Source organism: Coturnix japonica, chromosome 1, assembly GCF_001577835.2.
Source record: "Coturnix japonica isolate 7356 chromosome 1, Coturnix japonica 2.1, whole genome shotgun sequence".
Classification (NCBI taxonomy): Eukaryota; Metazoa; Chordata; class Aves; order Galliformes; family Phasianidae; genus Coturnix; species Coturnix japonica.
Genome location: NC_029516.1, coordinates 150,599,768 through 150,624,041, shown reverse-complemented (window position 1 = coordinate 150,624,041; position 24,274 = coordinate 150,599,768). Strand labels below are relative to the sequence as shown.

Sequence of the window (24,274 nt, the reverse complement as noted above, 5' to 3'; positions counted from 1 at the left end):
GCTATAGTTTCCACCTCCCTGTTTAATAGAATTACTGTCTTCAGGGAGGAAAAGACTGGCATTTTTCATACCCTTACTACATTTTAGAAGTATTTTGAGAAACATTACTATATTAACTCTTAATGTAAAGTAAGGATATATTCTACTGCTGTCTCCTTCCCTTTAAGATGCGTGTATTTGGAAGTGTTCTCAGTATCGACTAGGAAAAACACAAAACAGATAACCTTCATGTACGGTATGTATGGCTGTGCTTGTCACAGAGCAATGGACATCTTTCACAGTCCAGTCCAAGATGGCTTCAACTCCGTAACTCCAAATACTGCTTGTAATGATACACTTGCATTGCTGTACATAGTTAAGGCTGAGAAAAGTGAGAAAATATACTCCAAGTTAAAGACAACTGTCTGCATGGTAAGCATTTGTATAGTTCAGACTTTGGATAGGTTTGAGAATCATGCATCACAAGCACACAAGCAGTTGTCTATGCTGACACACCTCTACAAGACTGATCTGTTATTTTTCTCACCAACCTACCGAACACTGTGAATAACCATGTAATACTAGACAATGGCACAGATATGAACCTCAGGACGGTAGCAACAACTTTTGCCACTTGGTTTTCTCATTCCAAAGAAAGTTAAAATACACTCATACATGTGGATTGGTTCTACATAAGAAATGCACAAGACAAAGCATTAACAAGGGGACCTGTTTATCACACAGGGCACAGGTAAAAACCCAGCCCTACAGAAGATATCAACTTTGCCTTAAATACATACACTGGATTATAAGTAGCCATACATTAATAGCTTCTGAAGTGATTCATGTCACTTTCTCAGTTTCATGGAAAGCAACACTGTTGGAACAAGACAAAACCAAGACTTTCTGAAAGTGGGATTTTTAACATTAAGCTCAGACTCTTAACTTAGTGAGTGTGTTTGCTATTGGAACCACTGAAACTAGGTGCACAGTTAGAAGATAGGTCTGCACAGGATTGAGGGCACAAGCCCATAGCTATGCACCCAAACAACCAGCAAAGTTTCTGAAGGAATTAAGAACCTACAGGAATTAACTGAATTCATACCAAGTCACAGAAGCCACTAATGGAATCGTTATACATATGCACTGGAAGCTGCTAGCACTGATTTTATAATATATATATCAGTTGTCTGAAAGTAATTTTCCAACTTAAAACACCTAACTACATCCTTCACCCTTCATACGTACACATACACACTCTCGTATTAAAGCCAAGAAAACTGGAATAGAACTGCATTTAGAAGCTTTTTAATACATTTTTACAAGCATCTAAGGAATTCCAAGTATTTGTAATGTAGCCTTATATCATAATAATATTAGCAGAATAATCTGTAGCAAACAATTTCTTATACTAATTATCTCCTAAAAGTCAGATGGTAATTTTCGGATATAATAGCCAGTGAGAAATAAATACTTCCATTTCACAGCCACAAAACTGAGATGCTTTGGTTAGCTAGCTTGATAGTGAACTGAGAATTTCATCAGTAGCATCTAGAAGTAGTAAATATGGGCCTATACTTGAGGCTTTACAATTTTCAAGCCTCACTATGCCTATAGTCACTTTCCATTTGTGCATTTCACGTTGATATAAAATAAAATTAATACTTGTCTTGTTCAAGTTTAACATAAATTAACAGAAAACAGAACTGGAAGGGAAGTGGAAGTCATTCAGTCCAGTGCTCTAACCATAGGTAGAGTTCAAAGACACCAAAAGTCTTCCTGACCAGTGTGTCTAACCTAATTCTTTAAAACCTCCTAGAAAGGAAAATCCAAACTCTTCCTAGACAACCAATTTTCCTATGTACACCGTGTTTACTACACTTGTCAGACAAACAAACATTACCAGCAGTTTCACAGGTGATGAAACAGAGACGAGAGAAGTGACAAAACTCTCTTGATGTCACACATAAGAATGACAGAGAAAGGAATCTAACAGTTTGTTCTCAATCAAATTGTATCACACCGTCTTTCATGATCTTCGTTCTAAAATACTGTAAAGTGCCTTGCATATGAGGTGTTCCTCATGCCCAGTACTAATTTACAGTCATCTTCAAGTGTTTTAAAGCAGATAAATTCTGCTTTGTGAGACAGAGGAAGAAGATTATTCCATGGAATCTGGAGGAAAACAAAATATAAGTAGGAAAATAACCACTCCAGTATGGAATTTAATCAGAACAGTAGAGATGACCAATCATCTTTAAAATTACAGTACTCTTTGTTAAACTAAAGGATTTAAAACAGAGAGCTATCATTCAAATTACCGTTAAGTGCTCTTTAATATAATGCACGTTTAGATCATTGGCAGCAGCTCAGAAAATACTGTCACATCTGCTGAACGGCCACCTCAGTTGCTTCAATATCTGTAGCATTCTTGGATTTTCACAAGTTCTTCTGAATGCCTTTCACAAAAGCATACCTGTCTTTTCCTAGAATGGGTTGGCTCTCTTTAGCTTGATATACACCTAGACTTCATTCAAAAGTGGAGTAAGAGCTGTTTTAATGCTTTACCACATTCAGTGTATAGTCTAGGCAACATAAACTATAAAGAGGTATCTAAGTTCTTAAACTTGAGCTGGAGTGGGGGAAAGTGATAGGACTTGCCTTGAGATCAGTTCGTGATGCTAATCCCTCTCTCCCCTATTCCAAGAGATTAACAAAGATATTACAAGGAAGGGAAGTGAAGGAAAAGGGAGATTTTTTTTTAAGACAAAGGAAGGAAATTAAGTACCTGTAATTTGTCAGAGACAAAGCAGAAAGTTTGTGTGCACATGCGAACAGGTTATGCTGTTAGCACATTCCAGTGATAAGTTATAAACATCAAGACTACAAAAAGTATGTGGAAAAGACAAAAGCCTAATAGATCCCAGGAGCGAAAGGTAGAAGTTGATTGTGGGGGTTTCTCCCCGAGGGCGAGCAGAGTGTCAACAGTCTTTCGAATGTGACGAATATCCGACTGCAGGATGTCATACGGAGAGCAGAGGTCAGCCTATCCCGAAGGGCAGCCATTAGAACAGAAAAAGACAGTGCATAAAATTAAAAATACAAAAATATAAAGATAAATTATCACAATATTCTAGCATAAACATGTAGGAATAGTTTCTTCCTAATATTGCCATAGATACTAGGCAACCCAGCTGTCTTTGGTTTCCTCTAAATACTGAGGCTATCAAACAATATCTGAAAGTCAAGTTAGAAGAGCTCAGCCCTTCAAACTCTTCCAAAGTTATGCCCAAAGGTGTGTGTGGGGGGTGTATGCGATCCATTTATTCCAATGGGATCTACAACACCTTTGTCCCTCTATGCCTTAAATGCTTACATAGAATCAGCTGTAAAATCTCCCTTATACAATAGCAGACAGTGGGTTAGAAAGCTGTTAATAGTACAAGCAGCAGCAGCATAAAATCTCAGGGAAAAAATACTTTAAAAAAAAACTGTTAGAAGTAACATTCTCTAGCATAACATATAACCAAGAATCTGGTATTCAAATACCACTTTAAAATGACGTCCAGAGATGGAAACTGAGAACATCACCAGTTGACTACATTAACTTTAGCAAAGTTTCTAAGAATTAGACACTAAATTCTTTAACTAGCATTTAGAAAATGTATTAGCAGGTAAAACTTCTATATTCTTTTTGCAAAGTACCATTGACTTCATGAAGTATCTTAAGCTACCTATACAAAATGAGGTATTATACGCAAAAATAATACTGATAGACACACAAAATATTTAACATTACACCAACTCGAACAACAGATTGTACTTTCAAAATGCAGCAATCTAAAATATTGTACCATTTTCCAATGCAAAGGAGAACGTACTATCAATGAAGGTCAGTATTTTTGAAAGAAAATTAGACAGGTAAGGAAAAACATTATGTTTTGGAGGAATTTTCTGAAGTAGTTGTTCATTTTCACTTGCTTAATGAACTAACAGTGCACCCAAAAGGAAGAGATTCCAGTTCAGATGCCTCTTTTCTGTTACTGTGATGTTTCAATGTCAAGCTAGGAAGAAATTAACCTTTAAAACATTTAAAAAGCTCTTCTATCCTGAAAAGTGAATAGTGAAACTGGAAATGAGTGAAACTGTAAGACTTTATATTTACTTAGGCTAGCTGACATGTGGAAGGGGACAAACATGCCTAGCACAAGGTTGGTATTTCTTAACAGTAATTTTATTTAGAGCAATATCAAGTGCTGATGCAGTTATTATTTGGCTTTTGCTTTGTTTTTTAAGGATGAAACCTCAAAGATAGAACAAAACATGCCAATTTTGTTTAGAAGCAAAAGAGGTCTAGTACTGCATTCAGCATCTATGGCGGTAAGCTGCTTAGCAGAAAAACTAATTTCGGTTTAAACAAACAACTCATTGACCATGTAATAATGCATTGCACTCCCACTAAAGACACTAATAAGCCCAGCAAATGATGCTTTCATTCAGAATGAATCAAAAAACCCAACCATATTTGAAAACAGTCTCTGCTGCAGTTAAATGAAGAAGGAAGTAATTTTGGAGTTGGGAAATGAGAGCTGGTAATAAGTTGACTTTTTAAAACAAAGACCTAAGAACTTGCTACCACCCAGGGATCAACACACTGAGAAGTATACAGGAGATGCCAAAGCATACAATAACAGCCAACACGTGCTGAAAAAAGTTCCCATCAAACTGTCATGTGGTACTTTAGTGAAACTCAAGGACACTTGTGAAAGCCTTGTGAAATTTCTGATCATTGCTGCTTATATTTGTGTCCTGCATCAATTATTTGCTGTTACACTCCTACCTTAACTAAACACTCATATTCATCCATTTTAAACCTCTGTAACGCAACTCTAGAAGTTTCCATAATTACACAGATGTTGTGAAATGAGAATAGCAAACTAAAATATGATATCAATAGGTAGTGAAAAAATACGTGATATTTACTTCAGTGCAACCCCCACACAAAGAGAAACAAATAAGCAAGCATTCACCCACCTCAAGCATTGTCCTTCTCATTTAAGAGACTGCAACCAACCAGTAAGAACTACAAAGATTTGTATCACTTAACCATTACATTTATGGACTGACTTGTCAAGTCCAACATGGTTTCTGTGTTTGTGATATGGTTATATCATACAGCTACCAAAATCACGCATGCAGAATAAACACAGAAAGGAGTGAATGACAAAAGCACAAGCTGCTTGTGTGCAGAAACCATTCTCATTCTATGTGCTCCTGCAGTGACTGTGGAATCAGACATACACATTTCAAAACCAACCCCCCGAAACTTTGATCCTAAAAAAAAACCCAAGGGCAAGTTTTTAGAACCAGATAAAAGAATGAAGTCTGTAGTGTGTATGTGCTGTACTCAAAATGCAAGTGAAGGAATCTCATAACTAGGATTTAAATAGTGCAACTGGAATACTGAGCCACTTAAGTCCGTTCTGTAGGGCAAATAGCATTTATTACTGAGCAATGGGTAGAGAAAGTAATCCTACCTGATAAAACTTACTGTACCGCCATGGATGTCTGATGATGAAACTACGGAAAAGTAACTGATTGTGTGAATTGATCAGAAGAGAAGCATAAGCAGCACTGAAAAAATACCTCGCATCAAAATGAGAAATGTAATTCCTGGAAGAACTACTAGTAGATGAGTAGAAGATAAAGCTCCAGACACTCTGGCTGATTCTTTTACTCTGCTTTGCCAGTTTTAGCATACAAAACAATCTACTGGGTTTTTTTGCCCGTTTTACTTAATTGATAATTCCTACACTGACACAAATCAGTCAACTTGAGAAAAAATTTGGCTGACATTGTAACAAAGTGGAATTGGTTTTCAGAGGAGGTAAGATGCAGTAATAACCTCATCTGCAGGATTCTGAAGTCCCCAGAATGGTCACAGTGAAGGTCTTTTGTAACTTGAGCCTTCATGAGATTATTTGATACTAAAAAAAAACACACAACATTTCTTACCATCACTCCTATTTGTTCAATATGTGTACTCTAAATAGCTGACTGAAAACTTGGGAAACATTGCAGAAGGCTCCCATTCCCATCTGAGAAATAACTCTTTGTCTTACTAAATGCTGCTCACCACTATCAACATGCTAGAACACAGGAGCTTAGTAAACCTGCTGTAAAAAACAGCTGTGAAAGATTTTATCACCATCTTTTATCAAGAGAAATTACCCCGGTAATATTAATAATGATACCCTATCTTTGTTTCAAACTACATAAGATTTACAAGCTGTTCATGTGTAAGGAAAGTCTGTCTTTCCTTACAAAAGTAACTCCTCTACTGAATTTCATTGAAGTGGTCCCATAAAGGACTAAAACAGTGTTCACACTGCAAAGATATTCAATAAGTAGAAATACGCAACAGCACTTGCACAATTTTTGCCTTTCAAATAACACTTTGCATTTGTAGCTTTCTTTTTGTCTAAGTTTCACTTGTAGTAAGGCATGTAGTAAGCTGAGCACTACAGCTCAGCTGCTCTATTGTTTTGATACAAACTTTTGTTAACATCAGTGGATTAGTACAAATGACAACTAGGAGGAATGCTAACACTAAATTATGTTATTGATACATAGGTTAAAATAGTCTACTTTGCTACTAGAATAAATACAGATTTCAGTGTGGTAATGGTCAAAAATGGCACAATGTTTTCAGAACGTGTATGAACAGTTATATAAGAACTTCTTCTTGTAACTAACGAATATTGTCACATTGTTGTGACTGTTGCTAGTTTTATATTACAGTAGTATTCTCCCAAACAGAGACCAAAATATTTCATAACATTACACATATACTCATGTTACAATAATTCAGTCTCTCCTGATCGCTTTTAATGAGATAAGTTGTCAATAAGAACAGAACTGCATTAGAATTGGCACTTCTGAAACTTCAGAGACCACGCTTATAAATGTACAAAGATTTAGATAAAACCAAAAAATAGCTTTATTTTTGAACCCCAGAAAAATATGAGATGGTACAATACAGGTGGTCATGGTAAGCAATACAGTTGGTGTCAATGGTGGATTCACATGGCACTAACAATCCATTCCCAGCATGTACAGCACATCATTCTGAAAAGCACAGCAGGGCAGGCACTGCTACTTGCCACATTGCTGCCACTTGTTATCTTGGTATTAGCCAAGAACCAGGAATTTGCCATTCTATAGTTGTTAAAGAAGAGATTAGGCAATTTCAGTTTTTTAGCCAGCAGTGTAAAAGACAGCTTTAAAATACAGCTTTCTTTCACACTTTTCTGCATAAATAAGGTTGTGTTTTGAGGGTACTGCATAATATAATTGTCTTCACGATTTCAGATACTTGTCTGCCACTGCCACTTCCTCATATCAAGAACAATTTCTTTTTGTTTCCAAAAATCACAGTTTACAAAGATTTCTGATACCTTGGAATAAAAAGGCCCTGGAGGAAAAAAGTGGCAAAATAAGACATACTCTGCTTGTCCTACCTGCTATTCTCACTCTTTTCTTAGCTGACTTGTGCAGTATGAGCCAGGCTATTTAGCTGCTTATTAAAGGGTCAGTCATACCCTTAAAACATCACTCTGCACATGATCAGGAGCATTATACGGTCACTAACAAAGTGATCTCAATGGATGACCCACTGGTATTAAAGAAAACCCCAAACCTACCAGTATTAGGATCCCTCAGCAAAAGATCTCTCCAAATAATACACGTCCCAAAAAACATGAAGGGCTCACTGATTCCTTTTGTTAGGTGAAGCAGCAGTAAACAAACCATCCACAGCTCTTCAGAAACTTCCTGCCAGTTGGCATACAACTTGATTTTCCTTATTCCCTTCCCTCTGGCACACAGAAATGTTCTATTATCTACCACCTAGTTCTGCAACCCTAAGGATTTTTACAACATGTGGCAAACATATATTTGCCAATTATCAGCACTGAATCAAGTATGTCCTCAGAGTACTTACACATCTATCATAAATTTACAATTGCAAGCAGTTTACTTAGCATTTAAGTGAATTAGTATTTCCCTCAGGAGAAGGTAATGCTTCTTTAGATTCATAAGGATGGATAGTTTAAAAATTATATTGATAAAATCTGATCCTTAAGGGTTCTGTGCAAGAAAAAAAAGCTTTAATAAAACACTCCCTCAAAAATTCAAAAATTCTACATTAACTTTAATGCAAGTTATTAAGTGAAGCAATAAATACATCAAAAATGTCTATTTACGGGAAACAAAGTTGTGTTTCCAAAAAGTTTGTTTTTATAGAGATCCTGAACTGTTAACGACTGTTTATGAGGGTGGATACTGATAGTACAAGGGGGAATGGTTTTAAACTGAGACAAGGGGAGATTTAGGTTAGATATTAGGAGGAAGTTTTTCACAAAGAGGGTGGTGATGCACTGGAACAGGTTGCCCAAGGAGGTTGTGGATGCCCCATCACTGGAGGCCTTTAAGGCCAGGCTGGATGTGGCTCTGGGCAGCCTGGTCTGGTGGTTGGTGATCCTGCACATAGCAGGGGGGTTGAAACTGGATGATCATTGTGGTCCTTTTCAACCCAGGCCATTCTATAATTCTTTGAAGTAATTAAAAAAAAAAAAAAGTGTAAAAGCTGACCCTTCTATGATATGGGGTGCAAAGATTTCTAAAATTTTCTGTTTTATTTTTGTTTTTGAAAAGAATTCTTCATAACAACTGCTCTTGGCCTTATCTTTCCCAGGAAAAGAACCTGACGTGTATTCTAATTTACTCAATAACTTATAACGTACCACAAGACAATAGAGCAATAGAGCAGCTCAACAAACACTCCATACCTACTTAGCCCAGAAGCCCACAGCACTGAGATTTTCATCTTATTATTTTTCATCTTCTTTGAAACTAAATTTTAATGAAATTCTAAATAGTTCTAACATCATAAATTACCTAATGACAGCTTAGAGACCAGCCCATAACACTGAATTCGTCACACTTACTATGAATCATTCCCTAGCGCTGTAAGGTTAAGTCTCCCTCTCAGAATTTCTACATATGGCAAAAATGAACTGTTACTTCCGATTTCCTCCAAATGAAGTGCTAAAACGTGGGTAAAACATAAATAAAACTGGAATTCTTTTCCAGTGTGAAATCTCTGCATTCTCAAAGAGTCGCAAAGAGGCCACAGGGGAGGAAGAAGACGGACAGAATGTCCTTCTGTTCAAGTATTCTTGAAATATAGGCTAAAAAGCATTCAGTCTTAATCATAGTGTCATATGTATGCAAAGAAAAAAAAAAAAGAAGAAGAAAAAGAAGAAAAAAAAAGAAGAAAAAAAAGAAAAAACATGATGCAATTTCCACGTTTTCAATTAAAAAGACGTTGTATAGCACTTCTACATAATTTTCAGAATCCGGTATTTTAAAACAACACTTTTTTAAAGCATGCTTCTAGAGCATAAAAGAATCTTCAAACAATTTCCAATGAAACTCTATAGCTCACTACATTATTTAGAAGGGCATTTTCCCTTATTAATTTGAGAACAGATTACCCTGTGAATATTACCATCCTTAAATGGAAAGTAGAAAACACCATGCTCTGCAATTTCCCTGTTTCCACAGCTTATATACATATAAGTCAACCTTACTCACAGGTCCATTCCATCCTTAACACACAGAATGGTTTTCTTCACATCACTGTGGAAGTGTTTCAGTACGAGTGTGATACTAGTCAGTTTTACAATACATACTATTGAGTACGTCGCATAGTAAAAAAGGAAAAATCATCAATTCAACAGAATGAAACCCATCTTCTAAAAGCAGAGGGTAAAACCGTAGTTATAGTTGTATATATTGTATATAAAAGAATGAGTAAACTTGTGCTTAATGACAGCCTTCTTATTACCCATTTGGCATATTCCTTAGGGCAAACATAAGGCTGTGCTGGGGATAGAACTAAATTACCAATTCAATGCAAAATTTGCATTCATTAAGTGCCATGGCATCAAACACTTAAACGCACTAAATCAGCATTAAATCATACCATTAAAAAAAGGAATTAAGTTAGATGTCCTTATTCTTGAAAACTGCTATTTCAGAAAGCTATCCTTCAACTTCAAGATATTCACGTTTTACATATTTTATCATCTGGAAATGGTAGACAATTAAATTACCTCTGGTATCCCCAGTTTTCTACATGCATCCAAGAAGTTTTCAACATTTCTCCTGCATTTGGCCATGCTAAGTTTAGGCTGTAGAAACAGGAAAAAAACAATACATTACGGCAAAAGAACTTAATAAATCAATCCAATCAATAAATCGATCTCTTGTATTATTGTACTGATGCACCATTTCTGTTATATTTCTCCTCAAAACAGAGTATATAATTTTACTCAGCCCTTTTTTTTTTCTCCCCACACCCCCATCATTATAAAAACATACAAATACAGAGTACGAAAGCTGCGGATACTATGTGCTTTTACTTAGTAAAATCATCAACCCTTTGTAGTCTCTACTTATTTATCTCCAGTTTGTGAGGTTATAAAACCTCATGTTCTGTGATAGAACACATTTATTCTTCTGGACAGCAATTAAACTGATGACACATTTCAATGTACATTAAGTGGAACAGATTTCAATGTAATATAGCTTTTACATTTTTTCATGTTTTATGTACTCACAAATATAAAGTAGCTATACACAATCTTCATTTCTGAAGAAGAAACTTCCTGTTCCTGTTTAAAATTTGCCTCTTTAGGAACTATTTTCCCAGTACTTACAGAAATATCATGTTATTGGAAAAAAAAAAGCACCACCCAAATCATTACTTTACTTGTTCAATATGAGATATGAAACAAGGGTAACTACTGAATACCCATTTAAACCAAGAATTCATAATAACATCAGGGATTTTAAAGGATTAATTTCCGAGGTTCAAGTCATTTGAAAGAAGTTTCTAGCAAGAGAATATCATCAATAAAAAGCTGAAAAAAAATGAAAAAGGCTTTAAAATATTTACTATTACAGGTAATAATTCAAGTCAGCAACAGAACTTCAAGATTTTATACCAGGCAACGTCACGACTCCACCAAAGATTCAGCAGAAGTAACTTAAACTAAATGACAGTAAAAGAAACTTGATGAGACCACCTCAGAAAATGTTTTTTCTTAACACCTGTCTTCTTGGAAACTCTCGTTTTGTTACAATTTATGTAACCAAGTATAATACCAAATTAATCAAGTAAGCTTTGTGGGGGATTATTTGTTTTGTTTGTTTAAAACAACCCTCCCCTCCAGAAACAAAGAAAAACACAAAAAAACATTCAACTTACTACTGCTGGTGAAGGTACATGAATACTTCCTACTGACCGAGGTCGAATGTGATTTACTAAATGGCAGAGAACTACACCATCCATGAGAGCAGACCCCAAGTCCTCAGGCAAACATATTTTTAGCCTTGTTTCAATGTTCTGCAAATAAAGAACACATACACACTTCAACACAGAAACGAATAAAGAAAGAAAAAGCACCTATCTTTTCCTAATCTGCCATGCTGCTAGATAAGTATGCAGTTTTGGCCTACTGTTAAATGCCATTTGTTATGTAACTAATTATTTAACAACTACAAAGCAACCCTCTCTAGCCTATGTTGGTTGCTGAAGTATGTAAACTCCTTTAAATGAAGTCTACATTCCAAATGCTGCTGTCATCATTTGCATTTATTTTTATATGCCATCATTGAAATTGCACTCTTTTTCAAAATCTGCTGTACTACAGCAGCAGACTTGTTCCACTTATCACATCAAAACTGTTGATTGTGTACCCTTCAAGCGACAAAAATCAACCCTAATACAAGCATTCATTATCTGATTTAAAGAATGCCTGCATTCGTCCAACTTTCATTATGCCTTTTACTTGCCAGACTGAAGACTTCTCCAGTTGTTAGGAAATACTTTATAGATTTCACTCTCTCTCAAGTGATCACTTCATCTCTTCTGAAGAAGTTACATAAACTGTTAATTCTACCAGCACATGGAATGCTCTTTAACTGCATGCCACTCAGGCAACACACATGACAATTTCCCATTTACAAAAAGACCCTTTCTTAAGTACAAACATTGAACTGAAGCAAAGCACTTCAAGAACGGCCTCACCCACATTACTTACAGTGTTAATATTGTCCCATCTGTTGGGTTTCTTGTTTGCTTTTTAATATTTTCCTAATAATGCAACTTTCCCAACGAAGACAAAAAACAAACCCATTAGATTAGCACAGTTCTACCAACACTCACATACCTCACGCAGTTGTTCAACAAGCTCTCTCTCTTCTCTCATCTGCTCCATTTTCCTCCGGATTGTAAACTGTGGGTCTATCGATTCCAAATTTCTTTGTGGTCTTAAGAACACTGTGATGTTTAAGACAACAGGTTTCAGTTTAAAAACCAGCACTCTGATTTGTTTCTAAATGAAGCAAAAGCTTTCAGCACCATCTCTGACAAAAACATTCTCTGCCACGAGGTGGACAGCTCTGAACAGCACCAAATATTATCAGTGAAGTCATATTGTGAACACAACGTTGCATAAACACTCCCCAGTACTCCCTCTTATCAATCATGTGTCTGTGGATGGTATGACTAAATTTAACTTTTAGTTCCTTGGAATAATTACATTAAATCTCTGGACGTGTATGCCTGCATGTGCTGTCTTTTGATGAAGGACTTTTTGAATGGGTTTGAAGAACAAGAAGATGCATGTTCAATTATAGTTTCACAAAATGCAACCATTGCTGCTCAGACAATTTATGTGCCAGCCTGATAATTACAGCAAGTGACAGTGCTTGAGATAGTAGAATTATGTATTATTCATTTCCTGCCTCTCTCCTGAATGCAACATGACATCCTGGGCACCAATTAACAGAGTGCAAGGCCTATAAACCTTTTTCCACTTGTTTTACACACAGCTACCATTCAACCTTAATTTTGTTAATTTAAGACAGCTAAAGATTCAGACTCCTATCCCACTGAGTCATTATTAGAGAAAAGCTACCCACTAAACGTAACAGCCTGGTTAGAGAACTTTGTCACAGACTTCGAAGTGGCCTTGGTTTTTGTGAGTTTTGTGAGTTGGCACACACAGCACAGACTCTTGCATCAAATTCAGTAACAACCTTTTCTACCTCTCTAAGGAAGTTAACTACCAAGGACTAAACACATTAGAAGCAGTTTTTCCACAATATATTTTCATGGAATATTATCCCAAGCTCAAAATACTAAGCCCCTTTGCTCTAGCTATGGCTGTTAAGATTGCACTGAACAAAGCTGACTGCAAGAAGAACATAGCCTTCCCCCAGGTTAGTCTCTTCCTCCTTTATTGTGTAGTCAACAGGAGGATGGAAGGGAAGAAAGTTGCATCTGGGACAACTGCAGCATGCTGAAATTACAGAAGAAATGAGAACATATCTTACTGATTGACTCAGTGATTAATAGAACAGTCTTTTATTTCCCTACGGGGAAAGGTAGGTGCTCATTGATAGGCTGAGTTTTCAAAATCAGTCCCTAAAATACGTTAAAAAAAAATAAGAAATTGAGATCTTGGTAGAAGGAAATTTCACAAACATGTTAATGAAGCCCCAAAATCAGTAGAGGGACAACATATTAAACTGCATTCTCTAGCACCTAGCACTCCTGATATACTAAACAAAGTTTATATGTGAGAAATATTTTGAAATCCCAGACAAGTTCATGAACCTGGCACCTCATCTAATTTTAGGCAGGTGGAATAAGTAAAAATAATCTAAGCTACTTCTCTAGCCAAAGGGAAACAGACACCATCTAAGGGAGCTCAGCAAACAGGAAGCAATTGTTGCTTGCTTAGTAAAGATGGAGCTCCTTATATAGCCATAGGTTACTCACTAAAGGCACCAAGACACAATAAGTTATCACACTTGATTTCTTCCACTACTTGACTCACAGAGTCGTTATTTAACTATCTTTTTGGGCAACTGAAATCTGTTACTCTGCTGTTAAATCAGTAAATTTAGGAAATGCCATATTAAAGGCCACTTGCTAAACAAAACTGCTTTTAATTTGAACACTCATTCATTACAGAGTTACTAATCTTTACCCCACTAACACAGCAGGGGAATTTCCTGGGAAAAGATGCAAAACAGAACTCCAAATAATGCCTGTGGTGTGCTACGTAGCTATCACCAGTGTCACCACCAAACAGCATCTGTGCATTAGCACATGAACATGGTAACTAAAGTCATTTATTGTGCTGAGCTCTCAGAAATAGTGTGAATAATATAACCATGCTTTGAAATGCAGCACTTTCACAACTGTAGTGGCATTAAATCCATGCCTTTCTGTAAGGGCAGACTGCAACCCTGGAGTAGACTTCTGTTTACAAAGCACTCTGCATCAGCAGATACGTGCTTCATAGCATTCTGTACAGAGGCATATGTATAACTATGACTTCTGTATTATATACATATCGAAACATACAGAGGCTGTTAAAAATAACTGCTGTAGCAACTGTTGTCATGAAGTATAACAATCTATATACGTGACTTAACTAAGACATTTCAAAAGCATTACCTATTAATTTATATGACTTTAAACACTAGGAATTGTGGTCTGTGCACATACACGAAAGCATGCAAGGTGAAGATTAAACCACTAGAAATAACTAAAATGTTATTTAGCGGAGCATATGATTTATTTTTTCAGTTCTAAAGTAACTCCCAGGTTCTCAATGTACAGGAACTCTTAAACAAGGAGTTCTATTATGCTGCAGAATAGCATGGAAATAAAATTAGATTTTAGTTGCTTTTTTTTTTTTTGGGGGGGGGGGAGGGATTAGAATATCTGTAGCAATTGATAGAAATCTTCTAAAAAGTCTTTATTAAAAAGGCACTGATTTTAAGTAAAGACTTGCATCTTAGAAATAGTCACTGCACAACTCTAAACATTATTTCTCCTGTATATTAAATATTTAAACAAACACTCAAAGAGTAATACCATATTTAAAAGGAAACTGAAGCTTTAGTAGCAGCAGCAACATGTTAAATTCTCTATTAGGGCATCATTTTCTCATACAGGAAGTTCTGGCATTGTTAAGCATTGCTTGCTTCTCTGCATTACACATGTTTTCCAGCAAGGGGAGCCCATACATCACAACATGCCCGAGGGTCTACTTCTTCCTCTTTTACATAGTAAAATAGAACTTTTGCTTTCTGAATCCATAGTGAAGTAGTTATGAAATTACATAGTTTCAACAAGCTTAATGTTTAATAATAAGCACTTAGGATGTATTTTCTATATTACAGTAAACAAGATTTCCTCGTGAAAATTTTCATTTTTGTACTTCTTTGCAATGCATATAGGTGTATTACTTAAAGCTCATCAAGGATGGCATATCCTAAGCACTTAGCTGACAACATTATCCATCAGAAAAGCAACAAAACAATTTAACTTGCCTCGACTAATATATGACAAGAAGGGTTAGACAAGTGCCGGGAAGAGCTGAAGCAAAGCTGAAAGGTTATAGTCAGATATATCTTTGCTTGTTTTACCCAGTCCAAACTTGCCTAAGTAACAGTGATTTATTCTACTGTTATCTGATAGATTAAAAACTAAATTTGTTTAAGTAACAGTGAAGTGATTATACTGTTATTTGGTGGATTAACAACTCCCCAGTGTTATGGATATTGGTCTTATGAGACCTGTCTGTTGCATGCCATATAATCTGCCAGAAATTCTGGACTCTTCCTCATCCATTACAGATCAGTTGCCAGAAATTACGCTGCAAAAGAATTTACACTGAGTGTAATATTAATATGTGATGTATTAATGTGATGGCGTTTCAATATCAAAGGCTACTTCTAGTATTAGATTTTATGGTTAGCAGCCCTGCAGGGTGGCTGGAGCTTGATGATCCTTGAGGTCCTGTTCAACCAAAGCCATTCTATGATCTATTGTAGCAAGCTGCACAGCAATGGTGCACAGATTTGAGTACTGGCCTGTGAACATCCATGCCATTAAGTTATTGCCTCCTGGCACAGTTTTGGTCTGTGCAAACCCACCTCTCTTATACACAATGTCTTGGTACAGTTGGGAATATCCTTTGCACAGGCAAAGGTACTAAAAGGTAAACTGAATGAAGCCATCCTGTTTTGGAAAGCAAAAGTGTTTGTTTTGGTATGGATTTGAATCATGCTGTGCCAATTAACCTCAGGGCAATAGAATGATTTCTGGTTCATTTTACTCCCTAGCAGACAAAGATATGCCCAAGATAATAAACAGCCTTTCAAAAAATTCTGAATAGAAAGGCAACAGTCCTGATTTTAAAACAATATGGAAGGCTGTAAAAGCAGTTTTCTGTTGTAACTGCCAAAGGTAATAAACACTAATACTTGCATTTGTCTTCAGATTTGGATAACACAAGAGATGTACCTCCCCTAAACATATACGCACTAGGTAATCTTTATTGCTCACTTCATCTGAAGAGTAAAACAACAACAAATCTAGATTAACATAGACAATACTATTTACTGAACTCTTAAAAATATCACTAAGATTGAGACTGAATCATAAACTGGTAAATTATAACTGGAATTTATAGCAGTTTATATATAGAACTAAAACGTGAGTGCAAAAGCTCAGATTACACTGGAATACATTAGACCACCATACTTTGCAAATGTAAAATGACTACACAACTTGCAAGTCACGAAGAGAAACCCTTCATGTTTTGGAGTCCTTAGCCACTGCCAGCCTTCCACGACAGAAAATTCTTTAGTATATATCTAGATATATAGAATCTTGAAGAGGTGTAATACATTTATTTTCCATAATAAACCTAACAAACAAAAACATTATTTCTGAATTAAAAGCAGCTCATAAGGAAGGAATAATACAGCTTAGAAGGTGTAAAATGCCTGAAGAGACAATACTGCAAAGAAGAATTGAGAGATTTCTTTTCTAGATTGGGGAAAATGTGCCTATCACTAGAAATCATTCACTAGAGCAATAACGTCGTTTAGTAACAAACAGCTAGAGGTTCCATCCTGACTAAGTTTCTGTTGGAGGGATGTCAGTGGTCTCCTGCTTATCTGATTCTTTCAGCTTTGTTTCTTCTTTAATTCCTACTCTAATTAAGTTAGTTATACACCTGCATCAACAACCGCAGATAGGAGCTAGATATTTTCAAATCAGAGTTCATTTAATAAGTCACAAGTGAGCAAAATCATTTGCTGCTTGAGTGCATAAACTCTTGTAAACAGACGTAGTAAATGTACCTGTATTGGAAACAGCTCTGGGAATGGGTATCACAGAAAAAGTTGTTTTGCCAGACTTGAAAACAGCAACTCTCTCCACTCATCTCTTTTTAATATTACATATTCGACAGAAAGTTAACACGCACCCCCTGAGGGGAATATCCCCTGTTATAAACATTTGCTTAAGAATTTACTAGCTTTCATCCTTGGCTTATGGGATATTTGCCATATACTGAGTTTTCTGAAAACATAAAATTAAGTAAATTATGTACGGAACACCTACCATTGTCACTGTCTCCTTCAGATGGTATACTGTAGCTAAAGCTGTCCCATGTTTGTGCCTGTGTAAGTGTGTTGAAGGAGACAGGAGGAAGACTGAGGGATGGGTCTGCTGGAGGGGAGTGATTGCCAGTCCAACCATGGTGGTGTAAGGACCGGGGTGGGGGAAGAGGGCGGGCAACAGCATTTCATATATGGCAATAGGGTTGTATGGCAATGAAGATGCAATTCAAAGGTGATTAATACAAAATGCGTAATTTTTGAAGAAAAGGATGAAAGAAAGGTGGTGCAGAATAAAAAGAACGACAGGTTATATGTTAGCATTTGCAAATCAGACATTGTATGTGCAGTTAAAGCTGTTAAGCTTAATAAGATCATTGTAACCACAGCATTTCACATAAATTGTTTACAATCATGTTTTAAGAAAAAGTACCCATAGATTTCACATGATGGTCTGACAAAAACCTTGAGCCTGTGAATCAAAAGGTAAATGCACCTCTGTGAAGTTTCAACATTCAAATTAAGCAGTTTGGCAAAGAAGAATTGAGTTATTTTTGCAACTGATAAAAGAACACTACAGCCCTGAGGATAGTGTGCATGTATACATGAAAATACTGTTACACGAACTTCCCAGCTAACTTCAGTAAGTAGCAACTACATGGAATTCTCATTTAATCCCCTGAATTCTTTCCTGTTGAAATACGTCATGTAAGAGCGTGCAGTAGAGAGGTTTTCCTTTTGCTTTCATCACTTAATAGTTTATACAGCACTACTTATTTCTCTCTAATTCCCACAACATTAAATCCCAATTTACAGCAGGCCTGGTTCTGGCCAAAGTCATGATCCTTAGCAACGTTTGCAGACTTTCCAAAGACAAGAGTAGAGATGTGCAGCACCTCCAAAGGAAGATCCAGAGTCTGTACTACAAATCTTGGCAAACCTGCTCTGTAGACAACATTATAACCAGCACAAAATCACTGATAATTCAGCTGGGCTCACTACAGCACATAAGACTTCATGTGTCCAGAGATGCTGCAACAACAAAGCCTCTCTACCCCCTCTCCCTTCTGCCCTCCTGTCTACACAGACAACCGGTTATCCAAACCTGAATAAACACAGCACCACTCAAACTCCAAGTAGAATTCAACATGAGGTAACAGAACACTGATTTATGGAGAATAATAAGCAGTCGTTAATTATACTGGCAACTAGGCTTCACATGGTTTTTCCAAAGTACACAGATAATGTAGCAAGATGTTTATATCTCATTTCAATGATTACAGAGAGAACTTTGCGAAACTCAGGTTTCTACAATTGGTACCACTTGATATTTTGATTAATTTGTTAATCAAGCACAAAAGATTTAAGGTTAGTAGCTATTCTGAGTGACCTCATTTCAGAGAAAAAGCACATCCCTAGAACAAAACTGTGGTTCTAACTGAACTTATAATTATTAATTCCTTTCAAGAATGAATACAAACTTGATAAACCCATTCACTATAATGTATTTATACGGATAAAATAATCTATTATTTTTTTTAAGATCTTATTACTTCCTGTGTAAGCAACTGATCCTTAAAATAAGTCAAGCACTATTATACCTTTCAAAACATTTTCTTTGGATACCAAATCAGCCATCAGATATGAATTTTCTCAATATTTTGCCTAGCTTTAAAATGAAAGATCCTCAGTCCTGAAAATAAACCAGAATGTACTAATGCAGCACACACTAACACAGAAGTTTAAACCACAGTGGTTTATCTTCTAGAAGCACTTTACTTTGTGTGTGTGATTCTATTCTTCTTTGATGCACTACCTGAAGCCTAGAACGTTTTACTTTCAGATTTGGAAGGGACATAAGTCATTACGAAACACAGAGGGGAACAAGATAAATAGAAAGCAACATTCATGAAAAATAGATGAAAACAAACTGAAAATAAGCTCTCCAATTTCAGAAAGGTATCTTTGCATACATTTTCATGGAAAAATTGTTTCCAATGAGCTCTACTAAATTTTCCCCTAAGGTAATGAAGAACTTGAATGCAAAAGCTATTAAGATAAACTATACACTAAGCTGAAAAACTTTTCTGGATCAGAGAACTGCTGGACCTCTGGACCAGTTAGCTCAGCTTTGGGGTATTAAAGCAGCATATAATTAAGAAGAGCAAATTAAGAAAGTGAGAGAATGGCTCAAACTTACACAAGATGCACAAAAAGCTATAAAAGAAGGACAGTGAAGCAACTAGTTGTGGCAAACTGGCAGGAAAAATGTACAGGATTCACAAATATGCCAATATCTTGAGCAACAAACTACTTCCATCTGTACTTTTTTCTTTGGTGCTGACAAAACAAATTTCAAAACTACTTCTACTCCAATTACAGAGCAACAAGATGGGAGGCAACAATATGACAATAGCAGGACTAGGGGAAATGGTTTTAAGTTAAAAGAGGGAAGATTTAGGTTGGATGTTAGGGGGAAGTTCTTCACTAGGAGAGTGGTTAGGCCCTGGAACAGGCTGCCCAGGGAGGTTGTGGATGCCCCGTCCTTGGAGGTGTTCAAGACCAGGTTGGACGGGGCCCTGGGCAACCTGATGTAGTAAATGTGTATGTTTGGTGGCCCTGCCAGGCAGGGGGGTTGGAACTACATGATCCTTGAGGTCCCTTCCAACCCGGGTCATTCTGTGATTCTGTAATATGCAGTATCCCTACCGCATTGCAAGGTTTTATTTTGCCATATTGCATTACATAGCTAATATACTGCTTTTTTATCTGATGTTGGACTTCAAGTTTTACTATTATCAAATTCAACTGCCTTAGCACAGTATAAATCTAAGGCAACATCACTGAAACTGCACGCAATGAGGTAAAAGACTGCAGAAATGGCTCTCAGTTGGTGACTCTGTAGTGTATGATAATGGAAAGGAAAACAAATTTAGATAAATGGGTTTTCTATATCCCACAGCTGTGACCAAACATTATAGTATTGGCATCGTCAGCGATTCAAATATATTAATTTGTATTGGTACAAAGCAGCAAAGCAGCACATTATAATCAACTGACGTTAGAATTCAATGAGGTTACATTGCTTCAATATATATGGAGGAACTGGAGGAGCTGTACAGGTCTGAGTCTCCCATCACAAGCCTTGAAGGAATGCTGCAGGAGACTGCAATCTCCACAATCCAGTCCTTCTGGAAGCTCTCTAAGAAAGATTAACTACACTATTTTTGGAAAGTATATTTTTCCCCTTATGTATTACAGTCATTAGACATAAAATGTCTTGAGACAAATGATATGCCAAGACTAGGAAATGTGTTAAATTAACTTGAAGACAAAGTCAGTCTTGCATTCTTCTCCTACAGTACTGCTTCCAGTCTCTGGCAGAAGAGTTCATTTGCAGTTCAGCAGAGCACAGGCTACCTACTATGAAAGCCTATATTCTGACATTGCCTTGCATGTCTCTCTTCTAGCAGTTGCCACTGGACTGAACAATATTACTAAATTGATGTCTTTTCAAGTCCTGAATGGTCTCACTTGCTCATCATTTAATCCATACTTTGTATGTTAAGAAACAGTTCTATTTCTAAAGCATCAGGAACAAAAAAGAATAGACTCAGAGTTTATGAAATTCAAATGAACAGATCAGCCAAACTTTTATATCCTATCAATGCAGGAAATTTATAATGTTTTCTTCACAAAACAAGGTTGGTTCTTTTCTTTGTAAACCTTTCAAAAAAACAAATCTATGGGTACAATTTCTTAAAATGCATTCAAACATGAAACTGCTGCCATTATTGCCAAGATACATTGTTATGGAAGCGACAAGCTTGTAGTGGTTTACCAGCATTTGACTAAAAGCATTTGTGGTGAATGTGAGAAAACAGAATTACAGCCACCAAATGCTGAAGCATAGTTAAAATATTAAGTCATTCTTTAGAGGTGACATGACTTAACAGCACTGATGATCAGTAGTGACCACATTAGCACAGAGAAGAAGAGTTTACCCATAGCTTGTCCAGCTCTTAAAGGAAGCCCTCAAATACATTAACAGTTTATTTGCTGACTCCCAGCTACTTTTTTCAACTCCCCTCCCATTAAGTGCTCCATGTTAATGATGGTAATACAAATTTGGTACAGTGCCAATTTGTTAAACTCAGTTGCTGGCTGAAGAAAGCATCTCATCTTCCTTTAACCACTACTTACACGATGCATAAGCATCTTCTAAACAAGCCTGATTATTCACATACTATTTTACCAACATATTTTAACATCCTGCATACACATATGTGTATAAAATGTGTATTTATTTTTAAGTGAGTGTGTATAATTTATAAACACCTGATTTATCAGTAAGGGGTAAAAATGTATATGCATTAAACAGTTATAAATTTGATCTCAAGTCAAACTTATAGACTTACTGTTCTACTCTTCAGAATACAGAAAGTGTTTCATCATTGAAAATATGTAAGAAAAAATAAAAATATAAATATCTATTAGTAGCACAGATGTGAAAAAGTAGAAAAACTTGTTGATTTTCTTTCCCACATTACCTGATCGTGGCTTCAGGCCAAAAGGGATTGTGCTGTTTGTAGTAGGAGACAGCGTTGGACTTTTATCTTTGTTCTGTATAATTTAAGAACATAAATTGAAATAAGAGCAATGTCTAGAATTATCACAGCACAACTGACTGAATAAAATACAAAACAATACAGCATGCTACAACTATTTCACCACGCTCTGATCATAGAGCTTTGAATCTGTAACAATCTCCCAGTTTAACCCAATACCATTCATTTACTCACTCATTTACTGGAAAAGAAGCTGAAGCTTCTGACTAAATCTGCAGCATATTGACCCTAACTATAAATAAGGTGTGATTGTTTCTCAGTGTTCTCCCACAAAACCATTTGTTTCCATTCAACATACAATTCTGTGGCACAGTACATTAAGAAGAACAAACTTAGATGTGTTTCTTTCACTGAATCAGAATTACCATTTTGCTTAGCTATTTTCCCTACAACACTGAATTCTGCCTAAAATGCAGAAAGGTGGAAATTAATCATAGAACTCACAGTAAAACCATGATGGTTATATAACAATAACAAAGGAAAAGTCTTATAAACTCCAAAAAACAAGTCCCATTTAAAAAACAATTTATGAGAATGGAAACTATGGGAGTACCGTCATAAAAAACTGGGTGCTCATGAGTTTGTGAGATGCTCATATAAAGTGTAAAGTAGAGGAAGAAACACTGGTTTTGTACAGAAAATAAGTAGAATCCATAAGGAGCCTACTGACCATCCACATACTGCAGACAAACAATGTGCACTATCATCTTACCTCATTGTGAGAGGGTTGGCCACTTGTATTCCAAACAATTACGTCATTCTGCATGATTCGGCAGAAAGAAAAAAGATCTTTTCAACAAATGCATTGCATATACACTGTTATAGAGTATTCTAATCACGACAGCCAGATACTCGTTTATATTTAATACTTTTCACATTTATATTTTTCAACATTGTGTTGATTTGGTTTTTTTACCAAAACATTTTTCACAATTGATATATATTCTGATGCTAGACTAAATGAAATATCATTTTAAAATCTTCCTGTAGAAATTCTTTGCACTAATTTGTCTTTAATTTCTTAGCTGCAGTCTTAACTGATTCATAAGTGCATTTGTACAACATAAATCTTTGTTCATTCAAGTGCATTATCTAACGTTGTTTCGGAGATCTTGTAATTTACCTGTTAGCAAGGGTTTAATAGAGGAGTAAAGATTTTAAATACAGGTTTGAAGAGGGAAGCTGGGCTATCTGGACTAAGGGAAAAACCTGGTGGTTTATTATATCAAAGATCGGACTCTGATAATACTTATTTTTGACAATAATGTTTATTAGAAGAAAATACATCATTTTCAGCCTTTTTCCTGATAGGTCTTACTTAACATCCCATTTACATTTAGGAAAAGGAAAAACAGAAACAAACAAACAAAAAAATCCCGCTACCAAGAATCCTAAAGTGCTTAAACTTCCTTACCAGTGAATAGAAGACAGTGACTCATTCCAAATGTTTCCATATTTATTGTATCTTGACAACTACGTACCTGATTCAATGACCATTTTTCACCCTGTTCACATGTTCTCATTTCATTCTTGGCTTTCTCCATAATTAATTCCCTCCTCCTCTGAAATTCTAGTTCCTCTTCAGCATTTTCTTTCTGCAAGATATAATACTCTTTAGACTGTGAATCACTGGGAATAGAACTGTATCTTTTTTTACATAACATTATTACATCAGAAGTATTTCTGACAAGTACTGTGATGAAAAGGAAACTAAAAAGTAAGCAGACACTACATAAGTACAATTCCAGTGCTAAAAGACCAGTTGTTATGTAAATCTAAATAAACTACTTGGAGGATATTGAAAGCTATTATGAGGTATACTCAACACGGACCCATAAAGGGGAAGTCTTGTATTAGTAATCCAATCTCCTTCCATAAGATCATATTAGGTGAGCAAAGGGAAGACAGCAGATGTAGTCTCCCTGTATTTCACTAAAGCTTTTGATACCACTCCTCATAGTGTGTCCCTCTGGACAAGTTTTCCAACCATGAGATAAAGAGGTTCATGCTACACTGGGCAATGAAATGGCTCAGAGGGTTGTATTAAGTGGAGGACTAGAACTGGCTAGCAGAAAGTTACTAGTGGTATTTCCAGGGCTCAATCCTTG

The 24,274-nt window shown here is 36.1% G+C and overlaps 1 protein-coding gene across 12 annotated transcripts in view; it reads right to left on the bottom strand.

Moving 5' to 3' along the window:
• The window catches only part of LRCH1 (leucine rich repeats and calponin homology domain containing 1), a 101,570-nt gene that overhangs the window by 8,613 nt on the left and 68,683 nt on the right, over positions 1-24,274 (bottom strand). For 7 of the 12 annotated variants that reach the window (XR_001552656.2, XR_001552654.2, XR_001552659.2 and 4 more), the window contains 8 exons: positions 23,648-23,761; positions 22,879-22,926; positions 22,089-22,161; positions 17,543-17,650; positions 12,279-12,388; positions 11,315-11,452; positions 10,158-10,235; positions 2,768-3,025 (listed from right to left, as the gene is read on the bottom strand). Coding sequence is in view for 3 of the 12 variants with exons in the window: in XM_015851781.2 (XP_015707267.1) it covers positions 10,158-10,235; positions 11,315-11,452; positions 12,279-12,388; positions 17,543-17,650; positions 22,089-22,161; positions 22,879-22,926; positions 23,648-23,761 (669 nt within the window). In the remaining 9 variants the exon portion in view is untranslated. The remainder of the gene's footprint in view (positions 1-2,767; positions 3,026-10,157; positions 10,236-11,314; positions 11,453-12,278; positions 12,389-17,542; positions 17,651-22,088; positions 22,162-22,878; positions 22,927-23,647; positions 23,762-24,274) is intronic. The other 5 variants (XR_001552655.2, XR_001552660.2, XM_015851781.2 and 2 more) reach the window with 5 other exon arrangements.